The 24,474-nt window shown below is 38.0% G+C and overlaps 1 protein-coding gene across 1 annotated transcript in view; it reads right to left on the bottom strand.

The window, feature by feature from the left end:
- Window positions 1-16,711, bottom strand: part of pepd (peptidase D) — a 36,762-nt gene extending 20,051 nt beyond the window's left edge. Inside the window, exons 1-5 of the mRNA XM_034205169.1 lie at window positions 16,531-16,711; window positions 10,535-10,718; window positions 8,471-8,598; window positions 4,700-4,763; window positions 2,357-2,404 (exon numbers count right to left, since the gene is read on the bottom strand). Of these exons, the coding sequence (XP_034061060.1) occupies window positions 2,357-2,404; window positions 4,700-4,763; window positions 8,471-8,598; window positions 10,535-10,718; window positions 16,531-16,547 (441 nt within the window). The 5' untranslated portion in view covers window positions 16,548-16,711. The remainder of the gene's footprint in view (window positions 1-2,356; window positions 2,405-4,699; window positions 4,764-8,470; window positions 8,599-10,534; window positions 10,719-16,530) is intronic.
- Window positions 16,712-24,474: the final 7,763 nt, after the last annotated feature.

Consider the following 24,474-nt stretch of genomic DNA (forward strand, 5'->3'; position numbering starts at 1 on the left):
TGATGTTCAGGTGTATATCAGTATGTAGTGTCTCTACTTTAAAGAGTCCTCTCCTGCTGATGTTCAGGTGTATATCAGTATGTAGTGTCTCTACTTTAAAGAGTCCTCTCCTGCTGATGTTCAGGTGTATATCAGTATGTAGTGTCTCTACTTTAAAGAGTCCTCTCTTGCTGATGTTCAGGTGTATATCAGTATGTAGTGTCTCTACTTTAAAGAGTCCTCTCCTGATGATGTTCAGGTGTATATCAGTATGTAGTGTCTCTACTGGGACATGTCTCCATTCTTTAATGTTCAAAAAGCTCTTTATTTTCTCGTACTGCAAGCACCTCTTTTCACCCTCTGTCTGAAACCAGAGCTCAGTCTGCTCCGATTGGTTAGATGGCCGGCTCTGTTGTGATTGGTCAACCGATTAGAGATGTCCCGCCCCTTAGCCTATCACGTACAATGTGTTGGAGCCCCAGCTAATAGAGTGGTGCAGGGATGACGTATTTACCCGGAAGTAAGCTGCGCTCGGGTTCCCTCGACAAAAACAAACCTGTTTGATAAATGCACGTTTTGTTCAGCCGGATAATTTCCACATGTCTACCCTACTTTTATAATTTCGAATCATAAATCTAAATCGCCAGAAGCAAAATGCTAACGTTATGCTATAAAGGAACTACAGCCGAGTACAGCAGCACGACTTCAACGTCACGCCAACTTAAGATCCATATTCAAAGCATGAGCATGAGTGTTATATCGTGATGTCATTATGTTCAGGAAGTAAACAAACGAGTCCTCTGGAGGGAACGAAGGGATTGTAGCCTTTGCAGACCATTTACATGCAAACAAACCTATATAACACACTACAGGAAAGGGAAAACCACAACCTTCTTGCAAGAATAAACTCCCTAAAAGACTGTCTTGTTCCAAGTATCTTCATTTCAGTATAACGGAACGGTTTCCTCACCATCTTATTATTATTGGTTAGTTTGTCTCGGTACATTTCCACAACAAAGGCAGAATAGGACCTCTTAAAGGTCCCCTATTACTATCTCATCAATATATCATAGGTCTCAGATATAAACACAACATGTGTCCAAATACCAAACAGATCATTGCAGCATCCCATAATCCCCTCTGTTTCAGCCCTGTTTAAAAAGTGCAGATTCTCTGTCTGTTACTGTAGATCAGTGCTTCTCAAAGTGTGGTCCGCGGACCACTGGCGGTCCGTGAGCGCCCCCTAGTGGTCCGTGAGTATATTGGTAAAATTTCACATTTTAAATAAATAAATACATTTAAGTTTTCCGCACTCTCGCGGGAATATCTCCGCAATTGAGCGAGCTTAAGTTTCACTTTGAATTGCATGATATAGCCCAGCGCAACACCTTCGTCACACATGTTGCCACCTGTTTGTACCATTTTCAGGCGATTTGTAATCTGTTTGAGAAACACTGCACTAGATGAAAATAAGGAGCCCCTCCTCACGCCCCTCTGAGAGAGATTTGGTTAAAAATAACTCAATGGTGCTCTAGGAGGAGATTCAGGTGATAAGGGGGGGGGGGGGGGGGGTTACCTTGGTTGATGATTGGCTAATGGGTACACAAGACAACACATCGTTATGACATCATAAAGTGGCCAAAATCTGATCAGCTCATGTTCAGGTTGTTATAGAAATGGATCAGGACAAAAAGAGAGAGAATCTTTGTTCCTGAAACGTTCAGAGTCTCTTTCCACAGAGGGGACACATGTTGATGTAGAAGAGACATGAAGAAGAGGGGACACATGTTGATGTAGAAGAGACATGAAGAAGAGGGGACACATGTTGATGTAGAAGAGACATGGAGAAGAGGGGACACATGTTGATGTAGAAGAGACATGAAGAAGAGGGGACACATGTTGATGTAGAAGAGACATGAAGAAGAGGGGACACATGCTGATGTAGAAGAGACATGAAGAAGAGGGGACACATGTTGATGTAGAAGAGACATGAAGAAGAGGGGACACATGTTGATGTAGAAGAGACATGAAGAAGAGGGGACACATGTTGATGTAGAAGAGACATGAAGAAGAGGGGACACATGTTGATGTAGAAGAGACATGAAGAAGAGGGGGACACATGTTGATGTAGAAGAGACATGAAGAAGAGGGGACACATGTTGATGTAGAAGAGACATGAAGAAGAGGGGACACATGTTGATGTAGAAGAGACATGAAGAAGAGGGGACACATGTTGATGTAGAAGAGACATGAGGAAGAGGGGACACATGTTGATGTAGAAGAGACATGCAGAACTGGATTTTGCACAATAGGTGACCTTTAAATGAAACGTTATAACTTCCTGTAATCCTGTAGTAATGAGTGCACAACAACGTACCAGAGTGAGGAGCAGCGCAGGTCTCAGGTTGGTCAGGACATCAACAATCTGCAGACAGAGACAGAGATTCATTAAAGTCTCAGCAGGAATAAAAGAGCGTCTGCAGAGTAAAGGTCAGACTGCACACTGTGACTTTATTACTCCTCCGCTAACAGCTAAATGTCAGATAACAGATTCCAGACTCAGTGGTGATATTTAAGCATTCTTATTATTAATGCCACTAAAACTGACTTCCTAAAAGATTCACTGCGGAAAAAAAGTCATCTCTAAAACTGAAACTGTGAGAAATAAATGTGTTGATGCGAAAAAGCAGAGAGAAGATATCATTGTTAGTTAAACTGATTTAATGGGTCCATTATTAACTCATTAATAACCTTAAACTGTTAAAAAAAGGTTCCGTAACCATTACATTAGCTTTTTATTTCCAAAAATCTCATTACAGACACTTTATATATTCAATTAGACTAAATGCAACTTATATTGAGGTTGTATTTACAATTATTGGTATGAGTTTTATTCGTATTTCATGCATTACTTAGATTTTTTTAAGTATTTTTGCTCAATGACCGACAAGCATGTTTTACTCAAGTTGTTTACAAACAGGAAAACCTAAAAGATTGCAGGATTGAGGACTTTTACTGAAAATCTAACAAAAACAAGTGAACACCTTGTTTTATTTTTAAGAGCTTACTCGCAGCCTAACAAGAAGGTTTTGAGAAGACAAACGTGACTCATTGCACATACTTTGAATTATCTTACAACACAGTCACAGATCAAAAAATGCAAAATCATGAAGGTGGACACCAGCAAAATACTTAAACAATCCTTGACATGTCCTCCACACACTGCCTCACTCGATCAGGTAAAAGGAGAAATGTTTGCAGAAAAAAACACCTTGTTTGAGAAATTGAAAACTGCTCAAATATTCATGACCTGGTTTTGGTTTAGAACAACAACCTAAACACTGAGTTGTATATCCTTTTTGAAGGCAGCATTAAAGGTGGTAATTTACTTCAGCAAATCATTTTTTAATTCAGAAAGTTATTCTTATCTCGTGCCCTCATTGGTCATGTGCGCGTTCGCGTGTGTTGGAGGAGGGGCTATGTAAGGAAGTCTGAAGGAAGGGGCAGATATTTTCCGGTTGTGTATTTTCTAGCGCACTTGAGCTGGTTTCTCCATTCTTACCTACCCTACCTTTAAGTTATCTGCCAGCATTAGTTAAAGAAATGCAGAGGCCGATGTTATATGATATGTTTTTCTATAAATATACTGCAGTGTTGAGCTGTCACTGCTTCATGGGAGAAATGTCTGTTTGTTGAAGTGATAATGAGCGTGTTAACCTTATGACTAATAAAGAAATCTAACACCTCAGGAAGGTGCCTGCCGAGATGTAACAAATACCTGGAGTATCGTCAGCAGGATGAGTCACAGTTAGTAAGAAATGGGTAACATCAAATAGACTTCTGAGTGATTTGTTTCCAGTAAAAGATGTTATTTATAGTCTCATTATAATATTTTGATTCGTCAACATGCACGTCTCCAAAATAGCTGCGGAGCTGTCAAGCTTCCAACTTGAGGCTCATCTGGGAATCTGCTGCCAGCACCCATAAACATTCCTCTCAAAACAGGCAATTATAGAATGAAATTGTCTTCACATCGCAATTATGGACAGTCTCAAGAGGAGCGCGTGTTTTAAAAATAGACTAAATGAAGAGCTGCAGGATTCCAATTCTAAATTCTAAATAAAAGCATCAGAGGATTTTGTTTCTTGATTAGTTTGAACTCTCTGGTTTTACCAAATTAATAATCAGTGTGACGCTCATGTGTGAGGCCAAATCTTCTCAGTAAATATCCTTTGACATCATGAAGTGCATCCTCAGTGCGAAACATGTAGGCAGTAAAAACGTTCTACTGTAAAAGGCACCAGTAAAAATCAACTATCCGATATATTCACCGGGAAGTTCGGATAAAATGACGACCTTTAAAGCCGTCTATGGAGGCAGTAATGTGCAATACTGTAACTGCATTGCTACACACACACACACACACACACACACACACACACACACACACACACACACACACACACACACACACACACACACACACACACACACACCACACACACACACACACACACACACACACACACACACACACACACACACACACACACACACACACACACACACACACACACACACACACACACACACACACACACACACTGATTCTGTGCACCAAATTAACTTTTGTTTGGCTTTTGCTGGTTGTCTAACAATTGGGGCGGTTTGTTTGGCCTTTCAGTCAACATGTCAAAGTGTCCCACACACAAACACTTACATCACAGACGTATTGCACCTCATCAACAGCATACTTCTCCTTGAAGTGCTCTTTGGGAAAGATCCTGTGAACATATGCAAAAGAGGAAAGGGGAGAAAGAGACAGTTACCATAAATCAAGAAACTCCTGAGTGGAAAGTATTTTTTGCATCAGGTGACAAAAAAAAGATTTGTGGTTTATAGATAAGGGAAGAGTCAAAATGCAAGGTCAGGAGTCCTCGGGTTATTTCCACATCATTATGTTCCTTCACTTGCTTTCACATCAAGAGAACAGGGAACCTGGGATTGTCTTCCAGGCAGAACGTCTGTACATTTATTTAAAACAGTCTTTAACTTTTATTATGTAAAAAGCAGGCGGGAATTTATTGTAGATCAGATTTAGAAAAGGGATCAGTTGGATTAGTTTATTCTGATTTGCCTTTCAGGGCTTCCGTACTTCTTACAGATGTGTGGTGTATGGACACAATTAAGAAATGTAGAAATGTTATTCTGGCAAAAACCCTTTTTTGAACCATTCAAATCAGACTTAGAAAATCAATCACTGCAAGTATTGATTCTGACTTGCCCTTTAGGACTTCTACTTCTGACAGATGTGTGGTGTGTTGACTACATTAACACTAGAACCGCCAGAGGTCGCTGAATACCTAAAACCGCCAACGGGTAACATGTACCCGCTATTGATTTTCAAGGTACAATGTTCTTTTATTTATCATACAGAACAGTGAGTTTTGATCGCACAGGGATGAAACGTATACCAATAGAATCTGTGGACTCTCAGCTTTTCATATGATATAGTTTTGCAGATAGCATGAAGTATAAAATATCGCTAAGAGTGCTGATTTAAACGCTTGGTGTTAGACTTGTGTTTTGTTTAGGTACAAATCTCTCTATCTATAACTATCTATCTGTAATGTTCTGTTCTATGGACATATAATTGTCTACATAAACAGACGACGTGGACTACTTCTCTCATTCCGAGTGTCCATCTTTATTCAACTGGCACGTAACTTGCACACATGCATTACGTCCTCAACGTGAGCTCAGTCATCCAAGATCTTGTATTCTCCAAGATGTTACACTATCTATAACTATCTATCCATCTATCAATATATCTATCTATCTATCTATCTATCTCTCTCAATCTATCTCTCTATCTATCTATGTATCTCTCTCTCAATCTATAAGGAACCGCAGTAGACAAAAGGCGTTGCTATAGCAACACGTCATGTTTACGCTGCATTTTCTATGAGGTAAATATTACCCGCTGGCGGATATGGGTATAATTGGCCTTTTTTTGGGCGATTTTTTCAATCTGACTTCATATTGACAATTGTTAACAACAGAGGGTGACACATAACACACTTTCAGGAAAAGTCACGGACTGAGAGACTTTAATATGTTATTGAAAAAAAGTTACATACAATCAAAAAACAGCTGCGGGTAAAATGTACCCGTTGGCGGTTCTAGTGTTAAGGAAGATAGAGATATTGTCATGGCAAAACTGTTTTTTTATGTGTACGAATGTCTTAACAAGTAATAATTTTAGATCGGACTTAGAAAATGGATGGAAGTCATTAGATGACATGTTACTTGTTAGACGCTTTCATCCAAAGCGACTTACATACTCAATACTGTGGGCAATCCCCACAGGAGCAATTAGGGGTGAAGTGTCTCAGGGACACAACGACATGCTGACTGCAGCGGGGTTTGAACTTGTGACCCCCTGATCCGAACACCAACGCACAACCCACTGCACCACACGCTAGGGCTGCTCGATTATGGCAAAAATCATAATCTCGATTATTTGGGTCAATAATTGATATCACGATTATTAAAAACGATTATCCATTTAATTTGAAAACATCAATTTATTGAGAAGTTTTTTTTAACATTATGTTTTTAACAGTTGATTACCCTGAACTTTAAGTTTAATTCAACTGAAAAACCAATAAAAAAAAAATTAATAATAAAAAGAAAAAAAAGAAAAAGTAATAATAAAAAAATAATCGTTTTATTTCGATTACGTTGTTTTCGTAATCGTTGCAAGTCATAATCGTAATTGCGATTAAAATACGATTAATTGAGCAGCCCACACGCCTCCCTCATAAATATTATCCTGGCAAAAAACTTCAGGGCTTCCATACTACTGACAGATGTGTAGTGTGTGGACGACATTAAGGAAGTCATAGATATTATCCTGGCAAACCACGTGTTCTTACAGTATGTCATAAAACCAGAAACAAGAGTGGCGCAGTGTCGCGTCCTACTGTAAAACCCGGAAGTAAACTCCTTCCGGTTCCTTCCACAAAAAAGCAATGAAATTTCTCCATAGGATTTTGGAAAATAGCTGGAAATCAGGTCTGTGGCCGACACACATTGAAGAGACGGATCACGTTTTGTTCAGCCGGATAATATCCACATGCCTACCCTACTTTTATCATTTTCAAATCTAATCGATAGATTTATGATTAGAAAATTATGCATTGGTTTTTGTCGAAGGAACCGGAAGTGGTAAAATGCTAACTTACTTCCGGGTTCTAAAGCTAGGCTAAATGAAATGCTCGTTGATACTATGGGCACTTGTAAATGTCTATAACTATGTAAATGTATCCTGTAAATATAATGTATGATGTCCTTTATTGTTTTGTTTCATGTGGAACCTATATGCTGCAGGTCTCCCTTGAAAAAGAGATCTATGATCTCAAGGGACCAATCTGATTAAATAAAGGTTTGAAATGAAATGAAATGAGGACGCGTCACTGTGGCACTCTATGTAGATCAGACTCAGAAAGTGGATCACTATCACTGGATCACTTTTTCTGATTTGCCTCTCAGGGCTTCTGTACTTTTACCAGTGGCGAGCCGTCAGGGCCTTCAAGGTATTCAGAGAATACCCTGGAACACTCAGATAAAACAAACAAAAAATCGATTTAATTATATAAATAAAATGTATATAAAATGAATAAATGAGAATGGTATCTGTGTTGTTGGTCTGTAATATTACAGTGCTACGTTGATTTGTTTGTCCTTCTCGGACCATGCACTACGCATTTCAGTGGTTTTGTGTTAGAAAAGAAAGCAACCAATCAGATCTTGTTCTGGGTCTCTGGGTAGAATATCCTTCAACAAGGTATTCTACATCCTTGATAGAATGCCCTGGCCGTTGCACTGAATGAGAGCATACGTTTGGACTGATAGTTTGATCAAACAATCATATATTGATTTGTAGCCAATGGGCGTGTTCTTTCAGAGTTCCCCTCGGTTCCAGGGTATTCTAGAAGGCCCGCTAGTTAACTGGCTCGAGACAGAGGATCTAGATGAGTGCGACGAAGCAATTCATGCCGTTTTATTGTTTTTAACGTTGAAATGACAAGTGCAACAGGTGAAGATGAAGTTGTTGCGGGATTGTTGTGAATACCCTTTTCAAGACGACAATTCAGTGAAAAGACGGACATTGTAATGCCGCGGAGGGGCGGGGGGGTGTGTGTGTCTAGAGAAGGTCCAGTTGTGATAGACACGGTTCGCCACTGACTTTTAACACATGTGTTTTGTTTGGGATAAACTTCAGTGGGCTTTGGCATCAGAACAACATTGTGTGGGTGATAAAAATCGCCTGGTGAAGTTTACAATGAATATAAAAGCATGTTTATACCGGGTGTAAAACATGTGTCTGTGTAGCACATGACTTTATCAACTTTACTTCCAGATACAGCCCACAGCCATGGTGACTGTCGGCCATGTGCAGCACTCTTTGAAGATTAGTGTGACTCACTCTCCCATCCAAGTAGCGTAGCTCTCAGGCAGTTTGGGAACAACAAGGATGGATTTCCCAGAGTCCACATCAATGGCTCCAAAACAGTCAGGCTCGGTTACTCCGAAAGCCCAGTGGAAGAAAGACTCCTGCAGAGAGGAGAGAATCAGCCAGAGCTTTAGAGAGGCAGATGATAATGGAGTCAGCTAGAAGAGAAACCTTTCCTCTGGTCACATTCTTGCATCACAAAGACATCATATAATGTCCGTTTTTAGACCAGTTCACGGAGAGCTCAACAACAAAACAACACTTTTAATAAGTCTTTGATTTGGGTTCAAAACCAATTATAGTGTTGGAGGAATGAGATCAGGAAGTGATTTCTCTGCAGAGTGGAGAGATTAATACGACAAGAGAAACTAAGAAGTGGACTTTCCTTTAGGAGGAGGCAGGTGAGGTTTTTGTGGCATCGTGAAAGAACAGCTTAAGGGATTGGGGGCAATAAATGCAATGCTAGAGGGGAATGATTAATAACTACATGGATGGACTTTCAGTGGAACTGTGGTCCAATGAGTCAACTGTAAACTGCAAGAATAACCTGTAGGAATTAAGTTGCATCAATCATCTAAGTCAGTGGTTCTCAACTGGTCAGGCCTCGGGACCCACTTTTTACTTGGTCAATACATCGCGACCCAACATTTTGAAGCACTCAAATCTATTCAACAAAAAATCGTGCTGTAATATATACGCTTTTCAGCATACATTATTAATTAAAGTGAAGTACAGTGCATATATCCCTTATATCCCTTCACAGAACTAAAGTATGCTTTTAAAAAAGGTTTAATGAGATGATGGAATCAAAGCTGAACTATATAAAAAGGCTCACTTGCTGAAAACCCAACCCCAGCAGGGGGTCTGGGGGGATTCTCCCCCAGGAGATTTTTAGAAATACTAACATAAACTATGCATTCTGGTACACTCTGAGAAGAAAATAAATAAATCTATTACTACCCGACATATTAATAATATTTTATGCCATTGTTTGTTTTTCACTTTGTTCTGACATCTTGCTGCGAGAAGAGTAAAGAGGAGATGGTCTGTGTGACTTACTTTAAATTGGGGGTAAGGGTAGATAGCTCCCATTGTTCTGTGACCTGTCAGTCATCAGACCGGGGGTCATATGTCATTATGTGTTGATTTATATCTGAAGTTGTACCCATGGATGTATAAAGAAGAGTTCTACCGCAAAGTTATTCTCCGTGGGGACTTCCGGCAACAATCTTGATTCTGATTGGCCAGAAGACTCGAAAAAACATCAGCAAAGATATTTTATTGAGAAGATGATCACTATGTGACAGAGGTTTTCAAAACCGTTTATGGTCTCCGGTACTTCCAGTCCAACACCTACTGCATGCACAGCGTTAGAAAATCGGGCCTTCAAAATAAAAGATTGACTTTCCCCCCCAAAAAAAAAAAAAAAATCCAATTTTTTTTTTTTCTATTTTTTTTTCTTCACTCATGCATCCGCGACCCACTCGAAACGAGTCCGCGACCCACCAGTTGAGAACCACTGATCTAAGTCGCTGTACATCTGAATGTTTTATTCCAATTTTGTTTGAAAATGGTAGGTTGTTGAGTTTCATGTACATTTCAAGCATGAGATTCAAGATGTGTTCTTGGGTGCAGTAGTCAAAAACTAAAACTGACTGAGGAACATGTTTTTATCAAGTGGTGTACAGACAGATTGAAGGATCGCGAAGCAAAGATGATTTATCTGAATTATAACAAAAACAACCTAAACACTGGGTTTTCTTTTAAATTACAGAGGTTACTTTCAGCTGAACAAGATGGAATTTAATGGGCAAATGTGACTTAACATTTTCTTGGAATATCGTCACAGATTTCTTTGATTAAAGACCTTATTTGTAACATAACAAAATTCTTACTTACAGACAAAAAATAGGGTTTCTTTACCAATTATACGCTGGTTTTGAGATCATTTATAAAGAGATGTATGGATAAAAAATAAGGTAACATTGCCCCCTTCTCAGCCTCAGTTCTGCACTTTTTCCCCCAGAGACCCCCTACCTGTCTGAAGAGCAGGTCGGTGTCGGTGCAGAACCTCTGCTTCTGCTCCCCCCCCTGCAGCACCACCACAGACCGAGGCAAGACTCCATCTTTGTTCTTCAGTCCACTGCACAGACGCCGGCGGTTCTCTGCGAACAGAGCGGCCGAAACCCTGAGGGTCTCGTTCCCCAGCCAGTAAACGGCTCTGAGAGGAGGGGAGACACCAAGCAGAAGCAGAATCAAGTTTATTGCCAGTACGTTCAGAGATGGTAAAAGCACACACATCCTTTACTCAAGGAGAAGTACAGATACTCGTGTTTAAAAATACTCTGGTAAAAGTAGAAGTACTGACTAAACTTCTTTACTCAAGTCAAAGTAAAGAGGGCTTTGAAATGTACTTAAGTAAAAAGTACCCATAACTAGCAGCTGTTTTAAAGAGTACCTGACCTCCCTTTATATTAATAGAACAATAATGTCATTGTTAGCTAATGAATGTTTCCATGCTGAACAACGGCAACATGACAACGTTTCCATTGGTCCCTCTTCTTTAGAGAAGACCAGGAAATGATGGATACACGGATCGTGTTCAAATCAATAGGCACGCAATGACTCTAAAGAATAATGATCACGCACCAAACACATATTCAGACTAAAGGAACCAGCTGTTTGGAAAATGAGAGAAGTAGAAAGTACAGGTATTTGGGTTCAACATGTAAGAAGTAGAAAGTACAGGTATTTGTGTTCAAAATGTGAGAAGTAGAAAGTACAGGTATTTGAGTCCAACATGTAAGAAGTAGAAAGTACAGGTATTTGAGTTCAACATGTAAGAAGTAGAAAGTACAGGTATTTGGGTTCAAAATGTAAGAAGTAGAAAGTACAGGTATTTGTGTTCAAAATGTGAGAAGTAGAAAGTACAGGTATTTGAGTTCAACATGTAAGAAGTAGAAAGTACAGGTATTTGTGTTCAACATGTAAGAAGTAGAAGTACAGGTATTTGAGTTCAACATGTAAGAAGTAGAAAGTACAGGTATTTGTGTTCAACATGTAAGAAGTAGAAAGTACAGGTATTTGAGTTCAACATGTAAGAAGTAGAAAGTACAGGTATTTGTGTTCAACATGTAAGAAGTAGAGAGTACAGGTATTTGTGTTCAACATGTAAGAAGTAGAAAGTACAGGTATTTGAGTTCAACATGTAAGAAGTAGAAAGTACAGGTATTTGTGTTCAACATGTAAGAAGTAGAAAGTACAGGTATTTGAGTTCAACATGTAAGAAGTAGAAAGTACAGGTATTTGAGTTCAACATGTAAGAAGTAGAAAGTACAGGTATTTGAGTTCAACATGTAAGAAGTAGAAAGTACAGGTATTTGAGTTCAACATGTAAGAAGTAGAAAGTACAGGTATTTGTGTTCAACATGTAAGAAGTAGAAAGTACAGGTATTTGAGTTTAACATGTAAGAAGTAGAAAGTACAGGTATTTGAGTTCAACATGTAAGAAGTAGAAAGTACAGGTATTTGTGTTCAACATGTAAGAAGTAGAAAGTACAGGTATTTGAGTTCAACATGTAAGAAGTAGAAAGTACAGGTATTTGAGTTCAACATGTAAGAAGTAGAAAGTTCAGGTATTTGTGTTCAACATGTAAGAAGTAGAAAGTACAGGTATTTGAGTTCAACATGTAAGAAGTAGAAAGTACAGGTATTTGAGTTCAACATGTAAGAAGTAGAAAGTACAGGTATTTGTGTTCAACATGTAAGAAGTAGAAAGTACAGGTATTTGTGTTCAAAATGAGAGAAGTAGAAAGTACAGGTATTTGTGTTCAAAATGAGAGAAGTAGAAAGTACAGGTATTTGTGTTCAAAATGAGAGAAGTAGAAAGTACAGGTATTTGAGTTCAACATGTAAGAAGTAGAAAGTACAGGTATTTGTGTTCAACATGTAAGAAGTAGAAAGTACAGGTATTTGTGTTCAAAATGTGAGAAGTAGAAAGTACAGGTATTTGAGTTCAACATGTAAGAAGTAGAAAGTACAGGTATTTGTGTTCAAATGTGAGAAGTAGAAAGTACAGGTATTTGTGTTCAACATGTAAGAAGTAGAAAGTACAGGTATTTGTGTTCAACATGTAAGAAGTAGAAAGTACAGGTATTTGAGTTCAACATGTAAGAAGTAGAAAGTACAGGTATTTGTGTTCAACATGTAAGAAGTAGAAAGTACAGGTATTTGTGTTCAAAATGTGAGAAGTAGAAAGTACAGGTATTTGTGTTCAACATGTAAGAAGTAGAAAGTACGGTATTTGAGTTCAACATGTAAGAAGTAGAAAGTACAGGTATTTGTGTTCAACATGTAAGAAGTAGAAAGTACAGGTATTTGAGTTCAACATGTAAGAAGTAGAAAGTACAGGTATTTGTGTTCAACATGTAAGAAGTAGAAAGTACAGGTATTTGAGTTCAACATGTAAGAAGTAGAAAGTACAGGTATTTGAGTTCAAAATGTAAAGAAGTAGAAAGTACAGGTATTTGAGTTCAACATGTAAGAAGTAGAAAGTACAGGTATTTGTGTTCAACATGTAAGAAGTAGAAAGTACAGGTATTTGAGTTCAACATGTAAGAAGTAGAAAGTACAGGTATTTGAGTTCAACATGTAAGAAGTAGAAAGTACAGGTATTTGAGTTCAACATGTAAGAAGTAAAAGTTACAGGTATTTGTGTTCAACATGTAAGAAGTAGAAAGTACAGGTATTTGAGTTCAACATGGTAAGAAGTAGAAAGTACAGGTATTTGAGTTCAACATGTAAGAAGTAGAAAGTACAGGTATTTGTGTTCAACATGTAAGAAGTAGAAAGTACAGGTATTTGAGTTCAACATGTAAGAGTAGAAAGTACAGGTATTTGAGTTCAACATGTAAGAAGTAGAAAGTACAGGTTTATGTAAGTACCGGTTGCAACCATGGTAAGAAGTAGAAAGTACAGGTATTTGTGTTCAACATGTAAGAAGTAGAAAGTACAGGTATTTGGGTTCAACATGTAAGAAGTAGAAAGTACAGGTATTTGTGTTCAAAATGAGAGAAGTAGAAAGTACAGGTATTTTAGTTCAACATGTAGAGAAGTAGAAAGTACAGGTATTTGAGTTCAACATGTAAGAAGTAGAAAGTACAGGTATTTGTGTTCAACATGTAAGAAGTCAAAGTAAAAAGTCGTCAGAAAAATAAGTAATGGAGTAAAGTACTGATACCAGAAAAATGTACTTAAGTAACAAAGTATTTGTACTCCACTACTTCCCACCTCCGGGTACGTTACACTTAAAAGGAATTTGCTTTGGTGTCTGGTGGTGGAGACAGGACTCTCAGCTGAAGGACTTGAGACACTTGGGATTAACACGTTAGAAGTGGCTCAAACCTAAAATAACATCACTTTTATTCAACTAGTCTCTGATAATGTCGTGTTCATTTCAGTTCAATAATTGGACCTAATGAAAACAGATAATAGCCAAATCCAGGGACATCTTTTTTCCATCTACTGAACAAAGAGAGATGATGCATTATTTGTTTTCTTCTCTCTAGAATTATTTAGGGGTGGGAAATTAAAACTGATTAATGTAAAAGTAAAACATATTTTCCTCAAAGATTCTGAATTGAAACACAACTTTAAAAGTGTATGAAAATGCTAGACAAAGATATGCAAATGAAATATTGATTGATTTGTAAGCATTATTGTGCATTTTGTAAGAAAAACAATCACATACAATATCAGTTTTACAGTTACTTTGTAGACAATTTACTTTTTAAAAGGCAGCAAGTTCAAGCCAACAATTGTATTAATTTTTCAGTCACTGAGAATTGAGAAATAACTTTTTAGTAGAGTGCTTATTTGTGCAAATCTGGCATGAATAAAGGTTTTTGTCTTAGGTTTGCTTTTGTGTGTTTACATTATCCCAATCAATTGATATACCTTGTGAAAATATTAAAGCAATCATTTGCCACACTGTATTAGCAAGAAGTGGACGACAGTATCACATGAAATATCAGCCCTATGTACTTGATGCAGAATTGATGTTGAATCTGCAATTGCTTTTACTAGATATCCCACATGAATTGAAAGATATCAGAGGATTCCCATCCCTCCAGGTAATCTGAAAAAAGAGCTTCAGCACAAGTTCAGATCCAGATATAAACAGAGACACATCCCTGTAACTGATACGTGTTGGTTATAATCTCTGGCTTTGCTGATAAGATAACAAACATATCTGATCGAGCCTGGACTCAAAGGTTAATCCATAACCTCATTGTTTTTTACGGCTCCAGGGTTTCTGTATCACGCTTGTTATGGAAATAATTATCATAGACGCCAAGATGTGACATACAGGACAAACCTTGATGTCTGTTTACCTCCTTTAAGGACACAGGCTGTTTCAGCCAATAATGTTATTGTTCCCATTCTGTGACCGGTCAATACTGGGTCACAGATGGTCGGTATTGTGGGTACACTGGGACACTTCCTTCTCTGTTGTCTGAGGACTCCAGGGCATGACATATGCAAGGCCATAAGTGGCGGAAGCTGGTAACTTAGTGTGCCCAAACTATCTAAAGCTATCTTATCAAAACATGTTGATGACTCTCTGTGGAACCAGTTAGATGGGCTGGCAAGAGAGAGGCTCTCCAGAATTGACGTGGCAACTCTACCGTGAAGTCAGAACCTCTGGCTCTTGGACTTGTGATGTGAATCCTCCGGCCGTAACTCCAAATAAACCACCAGTGTTTGACATCAAAGCTACTGCTCCTACCGTGTCTCCTTCCTGAGTCGGTGACTCCCACTGCATAGCTACACAGAAGTTTCCTCTACAACGCTCCTCTGGCTGAGTGAGCAGTGAGGTGGGAAATGAGGTTTTTACTGGAGGAGGTGGAGATGTACTGAACTGCAATCCAAACACCATGCAGGGCAATTGACCGGGGATACAATAAAATGTGAAAAACAACTTTAATGTTCCTGCAGGTTCTTAATATTCTGCATGTTTGTCGTGCGTTGAACTTATCGTAAGTCTCTTTGGATAACAGCTTCAAATTAGTGTAATATATGTTTTTTTTTGGTTTGAGTCAGTAAGTTGGGTATGAAACTATGTTTTATAGAGTGTCATGTTGCACAACTTTACATAGTTTGATAAGGTGCGCATGATGTTTGTTCCAACATATCAGATATTACCTTATGACTGCTGATTGCTGACAACATTATGATGATACAGCAGATTCTCGTACGGTTTTATCTGATTATTACTACCTGGGTTGTGTCACACAAGAACATTTAAAATTAATAAGAACAACCTCAGTAAACTCTCAGTGTCACAATTGCAACGCTCTTGAAACACGCATCTACATTTTTGACAGAAAAATCAAACATGAAGTCACTTTCTTTATATTTTAAGGCACTGGCTTTCATATACTTTTCTATTAAATAATTGTGAGCTTTAAAAAGAGGCAATAAGCACTTGGTAGTTCCTCAACTGTGACTTTTTTCCATATTGTATTTAAATAACGTTGATTTTCAGTGCAAAATGCAACCCTTAGAGTTAGAAATGCATATGATGGAACAATGTGGTAAATACATATCAGTGTGCAGTCTGGTCAATATGGACTTCATTTTAACATTACCTCTGACAAAATCAAACACAACCTGTATCATTAAAAAGCAGAAACACATATATACATGTGTACCGTTACATATTCTGGATATTCATTATTGTACACTATTGTGTTTAATTTTGCAAAAAAATGTGTTTGTTTTCCTACTGCTGTGTGCATTGCTGTATGATATATGTGTAGGTTTTTGTCAAAAATAGCCTTGTTTTCAAAGTCTTGCTGAGTAATCGTAAAAAAAACTGTAATATTAGACAATATCGCGAGATTAGCGTAATAACATATTTATATCTAAACACATCTTCATGACTGTCAAAGCTAACACTTCCCTGTTCAATATCTGACCCTAAAATCAACTCATGTTCAGAGTTTTCTGACAGAAATAAGAGCTGGACTCACTGTGCTGCTGCAGACATGTTGATGTTCTGGTCACACTGTCACGTGCTGGCAGCAATCACGTGACTTTTGCTCGGAGCTCATCCGCTGAAGTGACGCTATGCTGCGTTCAGGTCTATAGGAAATACCAGCTTCAGCAGCGAGGAAGCACCGTGAGGCTGTTTTGATGTTGTTTTTCAGACTTCGACTGTTGTTTATAAAGTGGTGAAGTCAATAAGAGAAAAACACTATCAAATAAATGACTATATTTTTGCCAAAAAGTATTAAAATGGTGTTACAGTATACAATACAACAGGGTGGGAGCAGCAAGTGCACAAATAAATGCAGAACTATAAAATAAAAGCCAATTGCTAAATGATTTTGTCTTTTATCCCCACATTATTTGATTTCTAAGTAAGCTACCCTTTTAGTTTTTAAATTATTGGCCAAGATTGCAGTCCTTTTGTTAAAGTCCACAGCATAAGTTATTGCTAACAATTTAAAAAAGATATATTACATTACATGTTACTTGTTAGACGCTTTTATCCAAAGCGACTTACATACTCAATACCAGGGACGTGCACAGGTACGGCAACAGCCCGTTTGCCATTTTTGTCTGACCTGCCCCTCTGGAGAGAGCAGTTTTTATTTGTTTTCTGTTGTGGCCGAATCAACATGATAAGCCCACAATTAGTATTGTAGCGTCTCGCTGCGGGAAACACACCTTGTCAGCGCTGCCATCAGTCACGTGACTTTGTTTACAATCTGACAGCTGGAAGCAAAGGAAAGCCCTCCGGCCTCATATGGCTCTGGTGATCACACCAAATGCCTGCCTGGCGTAAGAAACAAATCAGGGGACTTTACACCTTGACACCGTCGGTTATTTACAAAAAAAACACCTACATATACTTGTTATTGTGCTTCTGTCCTTCTGTGTCTTTTACTCTGCTCCGTAAACTCCCTCGACGGGGCTGCTCGCTCTCTTTTCTTGATCACCCTCTCACGGAGAACACTTCACTGTCCCGCTTAATTGTAGGATTTCTGCCACTTCAGTTTTATTTATTTAGTATTCCAGAATTTAATAACAGAGATGGTCAATCTCTGTTATTAAATTATGGAATACTAAATAAATAAGTAATTCGATACCTTACCGTTACTGCGCTCATAAAGAATAATAAGAATAATGTGGATTGAACTGGTTTCATTAGTGAGTTTATTTAAGGTAATTAGTTAGAAGCCCTATTTCATCAGTATGTCTGCACAGCAGTTACAATGGTCAAACTACATTAAAACAGAATTGTCCCCATTTTTTCTTTAATAGTTACTAACATTAGATATTTTAATGAGATATGGACCGCACAACTAAAAATGTGCCTGAATAACGAATTTAGCAGTTGACATAGAAGTCAACTGAGTGTCACTTGCAATGACAGTGTTGTGTTTTTCTGTTATGAACCTTTTACATTAAAAACAAGTTAGAATTTTCAAAAGGTCTTGTGCTTTTTTCCCGGGGGGGGGGGGGGGGGGGGGGGGGGGGGGGGGGGGGGGGGGGGGGGGGGGGGGGGGGGGGGGGGGCTTTTCCAGTTTAGAGCAATAGCCCCTCCAAATGTCTGTGCACGTCCCTGCTCAATACTGTGGGCAATCCCCACAGGAGCAATTTGGGGTGAAGTGTCTCAGGGACACAACGACATGCTGACTGCAGTGGGATTTGAACCTGTGACCCCCTGAACTTGAACACATACGCACAACCCACTGCGCCACACACCTCCATGTTACTAAATTAACCATTTAACACCAGTTTATTGTGGATCTTTTAATAGAAAAGGTCTATAATATACAGATATTCTCACCATTCAAGCTGAATATGCAGTTAAACATTAAGTATTTCTCATATATAATAGCACTACATGTGACTTTAGAGTCACACATGAGATACTTTCAGTTCCCTTTCTTTATCATGTGCCGAGGAAGTGAAATTATAAACCCACACTAACACAATGAGAACATGTTATGTAAACTTAAAGGCACGCACAATGTGTTTTCCATGGATTAGCATCAGATGCTGTCAATTTATTATGTATTCATAACTATTTTTCAGGTGCTTAGTCAGTGAGTTTCTTAAAGGTTAATTTATTACCAGTGTTTACAATTTAGGACTGGACTACGGAAGGAGCAGGTCTTCTTAATATATCCAGTTTCTCAGGGTTGGGAAACCGACCAAACACATAAAGCATTTTTCGATTTGGCCGTGAAACATGAAACAACATACTGTACTCTCAGTTATATAACCCACATTCCTGAAAGTAGGGCAGAGAAATTAAGGAGATGTTTTCCTTATACTAAAACCTGTATATTCTTAAAGCTAAAAATACATCAAAATCTCAGAGTACTGTCTCTTTTGATTTGATTTGGCAACAGTACTTTTACAGTAAAGACAGTAGGGGGAGATGCAGCTCTCCTCTGTCACAATGCAGGGAGAGTCTGAGAAATAAATAATTATTATGAGTGACTTGCACGATGCAGGTAACATCTGTGTAACAAGACATCACAGACACATATGACAGACTGTCAAGAGGGTTGGTATGCCTAATAAAATATGCGCATCTTGTGATGAAAGACGCACAGTATCAAGACAGGTTGACAATACCTGTTCTCTTGCAGAAATGGTGTAGTTTTCTAACACTATAATCAACTCATCTGTAGCAACATTTCCACAATTTATCTTTGAAAAACATCAATTTTGAAATGTCATCTTCAAAAATGCAAATGAGGCATCATCCTATTAAATGTGATAATTTGCAAACACTTCAAGAACAGAAATCTGATTAGTGGATGAAGCCAATGTTTTAAAAAAAGGTTTCGTTAACATATAAGAGTCAAAAGTATTTTGGATCATAATATGATGAAAGTTTTATAATAATTTGCATAACAATAACGGCTTTCAAGATGTAAAAAATCTATTTTGAAAGACACTACAGGTAATTAAATCATTACATTATATGTCACCATGAAGCTCCCTCAGTTCCAATACAATCCAATCCAACTTTATTTATATAGCACATTTAAAAACAACAGAGTTGACCAAAGTGCTGTACATCAATACATATATAAAAAAGCAGCATAAATACATTTAGACAAAACCGATAGGACAAAAATAAACTAATGTAAAAGCACGAGACAATACAACCACACTTATAGCCACAGACTGAAAACCCTCATACACGATGTAAAAACATTTTAAAACATAACAAAATAGAAAACCCCAATTTAGAAAACACAGACTGATACGTCTTATACGTGGTCTGATAAAAAAACGGGAGAACAAGTATGGTCTTTAAACGAGATTTAAAAACAGGTTCATGCGGTTACAGCCCAGGCTCAGAGGCTGCAACAAAGATTTGATGACCTGTAACAATAAGCACTTTCATTTACAATACTTTACGAACCAAAAACAAATGTGAAAGTCAATAATCAGTAGTTTATGCGTGTATGGTTGTGTGAAAATGTGCAGCGAACAAATGTGTCCAGAAGAAGATTCAGAGCTAGTGTAAAGTGGACGGTGTTGGTCTTTTGATCCAAGCCTCTCAGGTTGGATCACCTGAAACACAAAACATCTAGCAAGTAGAAAACACAGACAGAGACCCCTAGTGGAGTGGAGTTTTCTGAAATTGTCATTTTAAATATGCAAATTATGTTTTGTTATGCTAGGTGTTTTATGAATGTCTGATGAATCTACAGACTCAAACTATAACAAGTTATTAGAATTAACACTAGGATTTTTTTCTATCCACTAGTCCGAAAGAAAGAATAATAAGTCAGCAGAGTGACCTTTGCAAATTGGCGAGTGCATGATACCTTTGTTTATTTAACCTTAATGGAGGTGAATATTTGAGAGACTATATACTGAGTACTTCTGACTGAAAGATAAAGTTCTCAATGAGTATAACATATTAACATATGTCCTTGGTTCCTGTCTAAACTCTTTTAAAGTGTGCATTCCTTATTTGGACTTCATATTTAGCTGAAAAATGACTTACTTAGATTTCCAGACATTATTAATAAGACTCCCATCCTTTCCATCGCCCTCAGTGCCAGCGCGGTTTCAGTTAAATGAGGACATCGCTCTCAGTAAGATTTAGCCTAATGTGAACCCGAGGCAGCTTTACCCAGCAGTCATTATGTGCATATAAAGGCTATGGTACAATCCAATTACAGACATCCTCTCTTCTTGCAGAATACAATCAACGCACAGAAAAGTCAAATTAGCTCAGAGCCAAATCAATGGCTTGATTTTAACAGCTTCCTGGCATGAATATATTCACTGGTGGATGAAGTATTCAGATCTTATAGTAAATGAAGTAATACCCAAGTGTTAAAAATGCTCTGATGTATAGATCGGTTTTGGCATTAGGATGTACCAAATACAAAAGCACTCATTATGCAGAATGGCACATCAATAATAATATACAGTTTGTTATATTACTGTATATTAATTTGTGTTTCCTTAGTGTGTGCTTCAAGTTAATTAAAGATATATACATTTAAGTACTTATTAAGAAACTGCTTGGCACCTTAATCTACCATATCTAAATGCATGTGTTGATTTGTATTTCTTTACCCGAAAAGTAACCTAAAGCTTGCTCTAAATTGCTGTTGTAAAAAAGTACAATATTTCCTTCTCAGATGAAGTGGAGTAGAACGTTGCAATCGTATTATTATTGTTTATACAGTAAGTATCTCAATGCATGTGTTGATTTGTATTTAGTAACTAAAAGCTTGCTGTAAATACTTGATGTTGTGTAAAAAGTACAATATTTCCTTCTCAGATGAAGTGGAGTAGCAGTACAAAGTTGCATAAAAGCATTATTAACATTATTGTTTATACAGTGAGTACAGTACATACTTAGTTACATAAAAAATATTCTTGTTTTACACATTCATAACTTTGTTGTTCCCCTCCGGTGGGCTCCTGGCACTGACAAAGAGTTTCTGCTGGAAGTACAAAGCAGAGCAAAGGGAGACGTTGGGCCATAACTGTCACTGTCGACTGGGTGCCAGTTCCCTTGCATCCTAAAGGTTATCTGTAGTGCCAGCTGTAAATTGTGTTGATACAGTTGTGCTGCTCGGCTTTGAACTCTTTACTTTTCTGCTGCGGGCGTTGGACATTTGCAAAGAGAGGAGGAGCGTCCTTGAAGGCACAAGGACATCGGTACAAAATAAACCACCAAAAAGGAAAGGACGCGTACATGAGAAAGTCCACATGAAAGTAGGCCAGCAGTATAGCTTAACATTTCTGATGAGAAAGCTAAGAAAGGGTGCGGTTTTATAGAATATAATTAAGTAGTGATGGCCTCACACCAACAGCACCCCTGATTATATTTAACTTCAATCCATTTACATTCACATCTCATATATCCTCTATATCTATCCTTCTGATCACGTTTCTCTTTTTGTTAGTAATGTCTGTATTTTCTGATCTGTTACTGATCTAGGCCAGTCTGACTCTCAGCCACTTCACAACACGTCTTCATTCCGTCATGCTAGCTGGTTTGTGTTAACTAACAAACAAACTAACCAACCAATAAACCGACAAACTAGCTGACCAACTAACTTAAATAACATATAATAAACAAACAAATGAACAAACTAAGTAACTTATTTGCTAGATAGCTAACTAACTCACTGACAAACTAAATAACGTACTAACTTACTCCCTAGATAGCTAGCTAACTTACCCACTCACTCAAACACTCACTAACTAACCAATATATTAACAAACAAATGAACATAGAACAAAACCATAGGCGGATTTTGCGGGGGGACAGGGGGGGCATTGCCCCCCCTAGTGGCTGAAATATGTTACAGCATTACTACGTCTAAAACTGTTCCAATATTTGAATAGATGTAATATAATTGTTACAATACAAATCTGAATAATATGTTTTGTTTGAAATAATTTCATTTTTGAGCAGTCGCATGTTGTGACGTGTGTGTGTGTGTGTGTGTGTGTGTGTGTGTGTGTGTGTGTGTGTGTGTGTGTGTGTGTGTGTGTGACGTATGAGGTTAAGGACACAAGTTCCCTCGCTTTTTTTTTGCATACAAGTGATTCAGCTATTGTATTACAATAATTAGCAGTAATGGCTATGCGGCGATTTTTAAAACGTCCAATTTCTGGGACATTTAAGGCGTCTACTTCTGCACTAAGTAGGACACTGGTTAATAATATTGTAGCGTGTTCAAGTAACCAAGGGATATAGTAGTTATCAAATAAGTATAAGATGTGCACAGTTATGATAAGTTTTACAGATGTAATGCACTGTTGTTGGGGGGAGAGACCGCCCCTTCCATATGAGTGTGTGTGTACGGCGGGCATGAGGCGTGCATGACGGGACGAGTTGTGTTCGTATGTGGAAAAGACATACTCAGTGCGGTGAACGCTGGTTTTATTGCTTCTGTATCCGTAGCATCCCACGCAATAGTTGGGACTGTGTACTGACGTCAGTAAAAAAGGTTTGCCCCCCCAAGCGCAAATGTCAAACTCCGCCTATGAACAAAACAAAACAAAAAACGAACTAACTAACTAACTGACTGACTGACTAACTTACTGACTGACCAACTAACTTAAATAACGTAGAATAAATAAACAAATGAACAAACTAAGTAACTTGTTTTAACTAGCTAGCTAGCTACATTACTCACTCACTCAAACACTCACTAACTAACCAATATATTAACAAACAAATGAACATAGAACAAAAAAACTAACTAACTAACTAACTAACTAACTAACTAACTAACTAACTAACTAACTAACTAACTAACTAACTAACTAACTAACTAACTAACTAACTAACTAACTAACTTAATAAGTAACTGACTTATACCAGCTCAAAAAACAAGGCTATACTAAGTCTGGGAATGTTAAAGTCAGCTCCACAGAATGTGTGTGTAAAATCCTTCTTGTCTTTAACTAAGTTGGGATGAATTCATTGCTCTCAGTCTACCCACCCCTTTAAATACACTCAAGCTAATGAGGTCAGTCAGGCATTTAAAACAAATCTGAATCCTCCAGAAAGTTACCCAATCCCTTTCCAGCCAAAGTGTTTTGGTCAATTATGCAGATAGGGGAGTGTGGCGAGAAGCACTATTGACTGTGATTATTTACTCTCTTCAGATGACCAAGAGAGGATTTAATTAAAAACACAAAAATCTGCCTGCGGCGGTTAGATTCTGCTGAGTGGGTTTTTACTGTAATACCTTCTGCTTCATGTGACAGGACTGTAAAGCATGCATTTGTACCACAAGGCATCACACCAACATAAACAAACCCTATTAACATTAAAACTAAAAGAAAATGCAACATTGTGTTAAATATAAGCATCTCAGGTGAACATATTAACATTGGAATCATTATTGACTCTAATTTAACATTCAAAACACAAGTCAAAAAAGTGACCCAAAGAGTCAAGTTTAGCCTAGCAAATTTTAAATACATAAGAAACACAATGACATTGAATTCTGCCAAATTATACATGAATGCCATGATCATGTCACATCTTACATACTGTCTCACAAGCTGGGGGCAAACTAACAGCTCCACACTGAAGCCACTAGCAACCCTGTACAAACAAACCCTCAAAGTACTGGACCAGAAACCTAACCGCTCCCATCACTGTACCATCCTCAACAAGCATAACATCCTGAGTTGGGAAGATTTAATAAAGTATAGGAACATCGTTCTGGTTTACAAAATCCTGCACAATACAGCCCCTCCACCTCTTAGCTCATTGGTTACTCAACGTAACAACACCAGACTGACCACTAGAAGCTCCACACGTGGCGACCTATCAGTCCCATTCAGGAAGAGTACTTTTGGTCAGTCATCATTCTCGGTCATAGCTATACAAAACTGGAACTCTCTACCCACTCAAATCAAAGACATACATACACATCCCACCTTCACAGCTC

The sequence above is a fragment of the Gymnodraco acuticeps genome, unplaced genomic scaffold (assembly GCF_902827175.1).
Source record: "Gymnodraco acuticeps unplaced genomic scaffold, fGymAcu1.1, whole genome shotgun sequence".
Classification (NCBI taxonomy): domain Eukaryota; kingdom Metazoa; phylum Chordata; class Actinopteri; order Perciformes; family Bathydraconidae; genus Gymnodraco; species Gymnodraco acuticeps.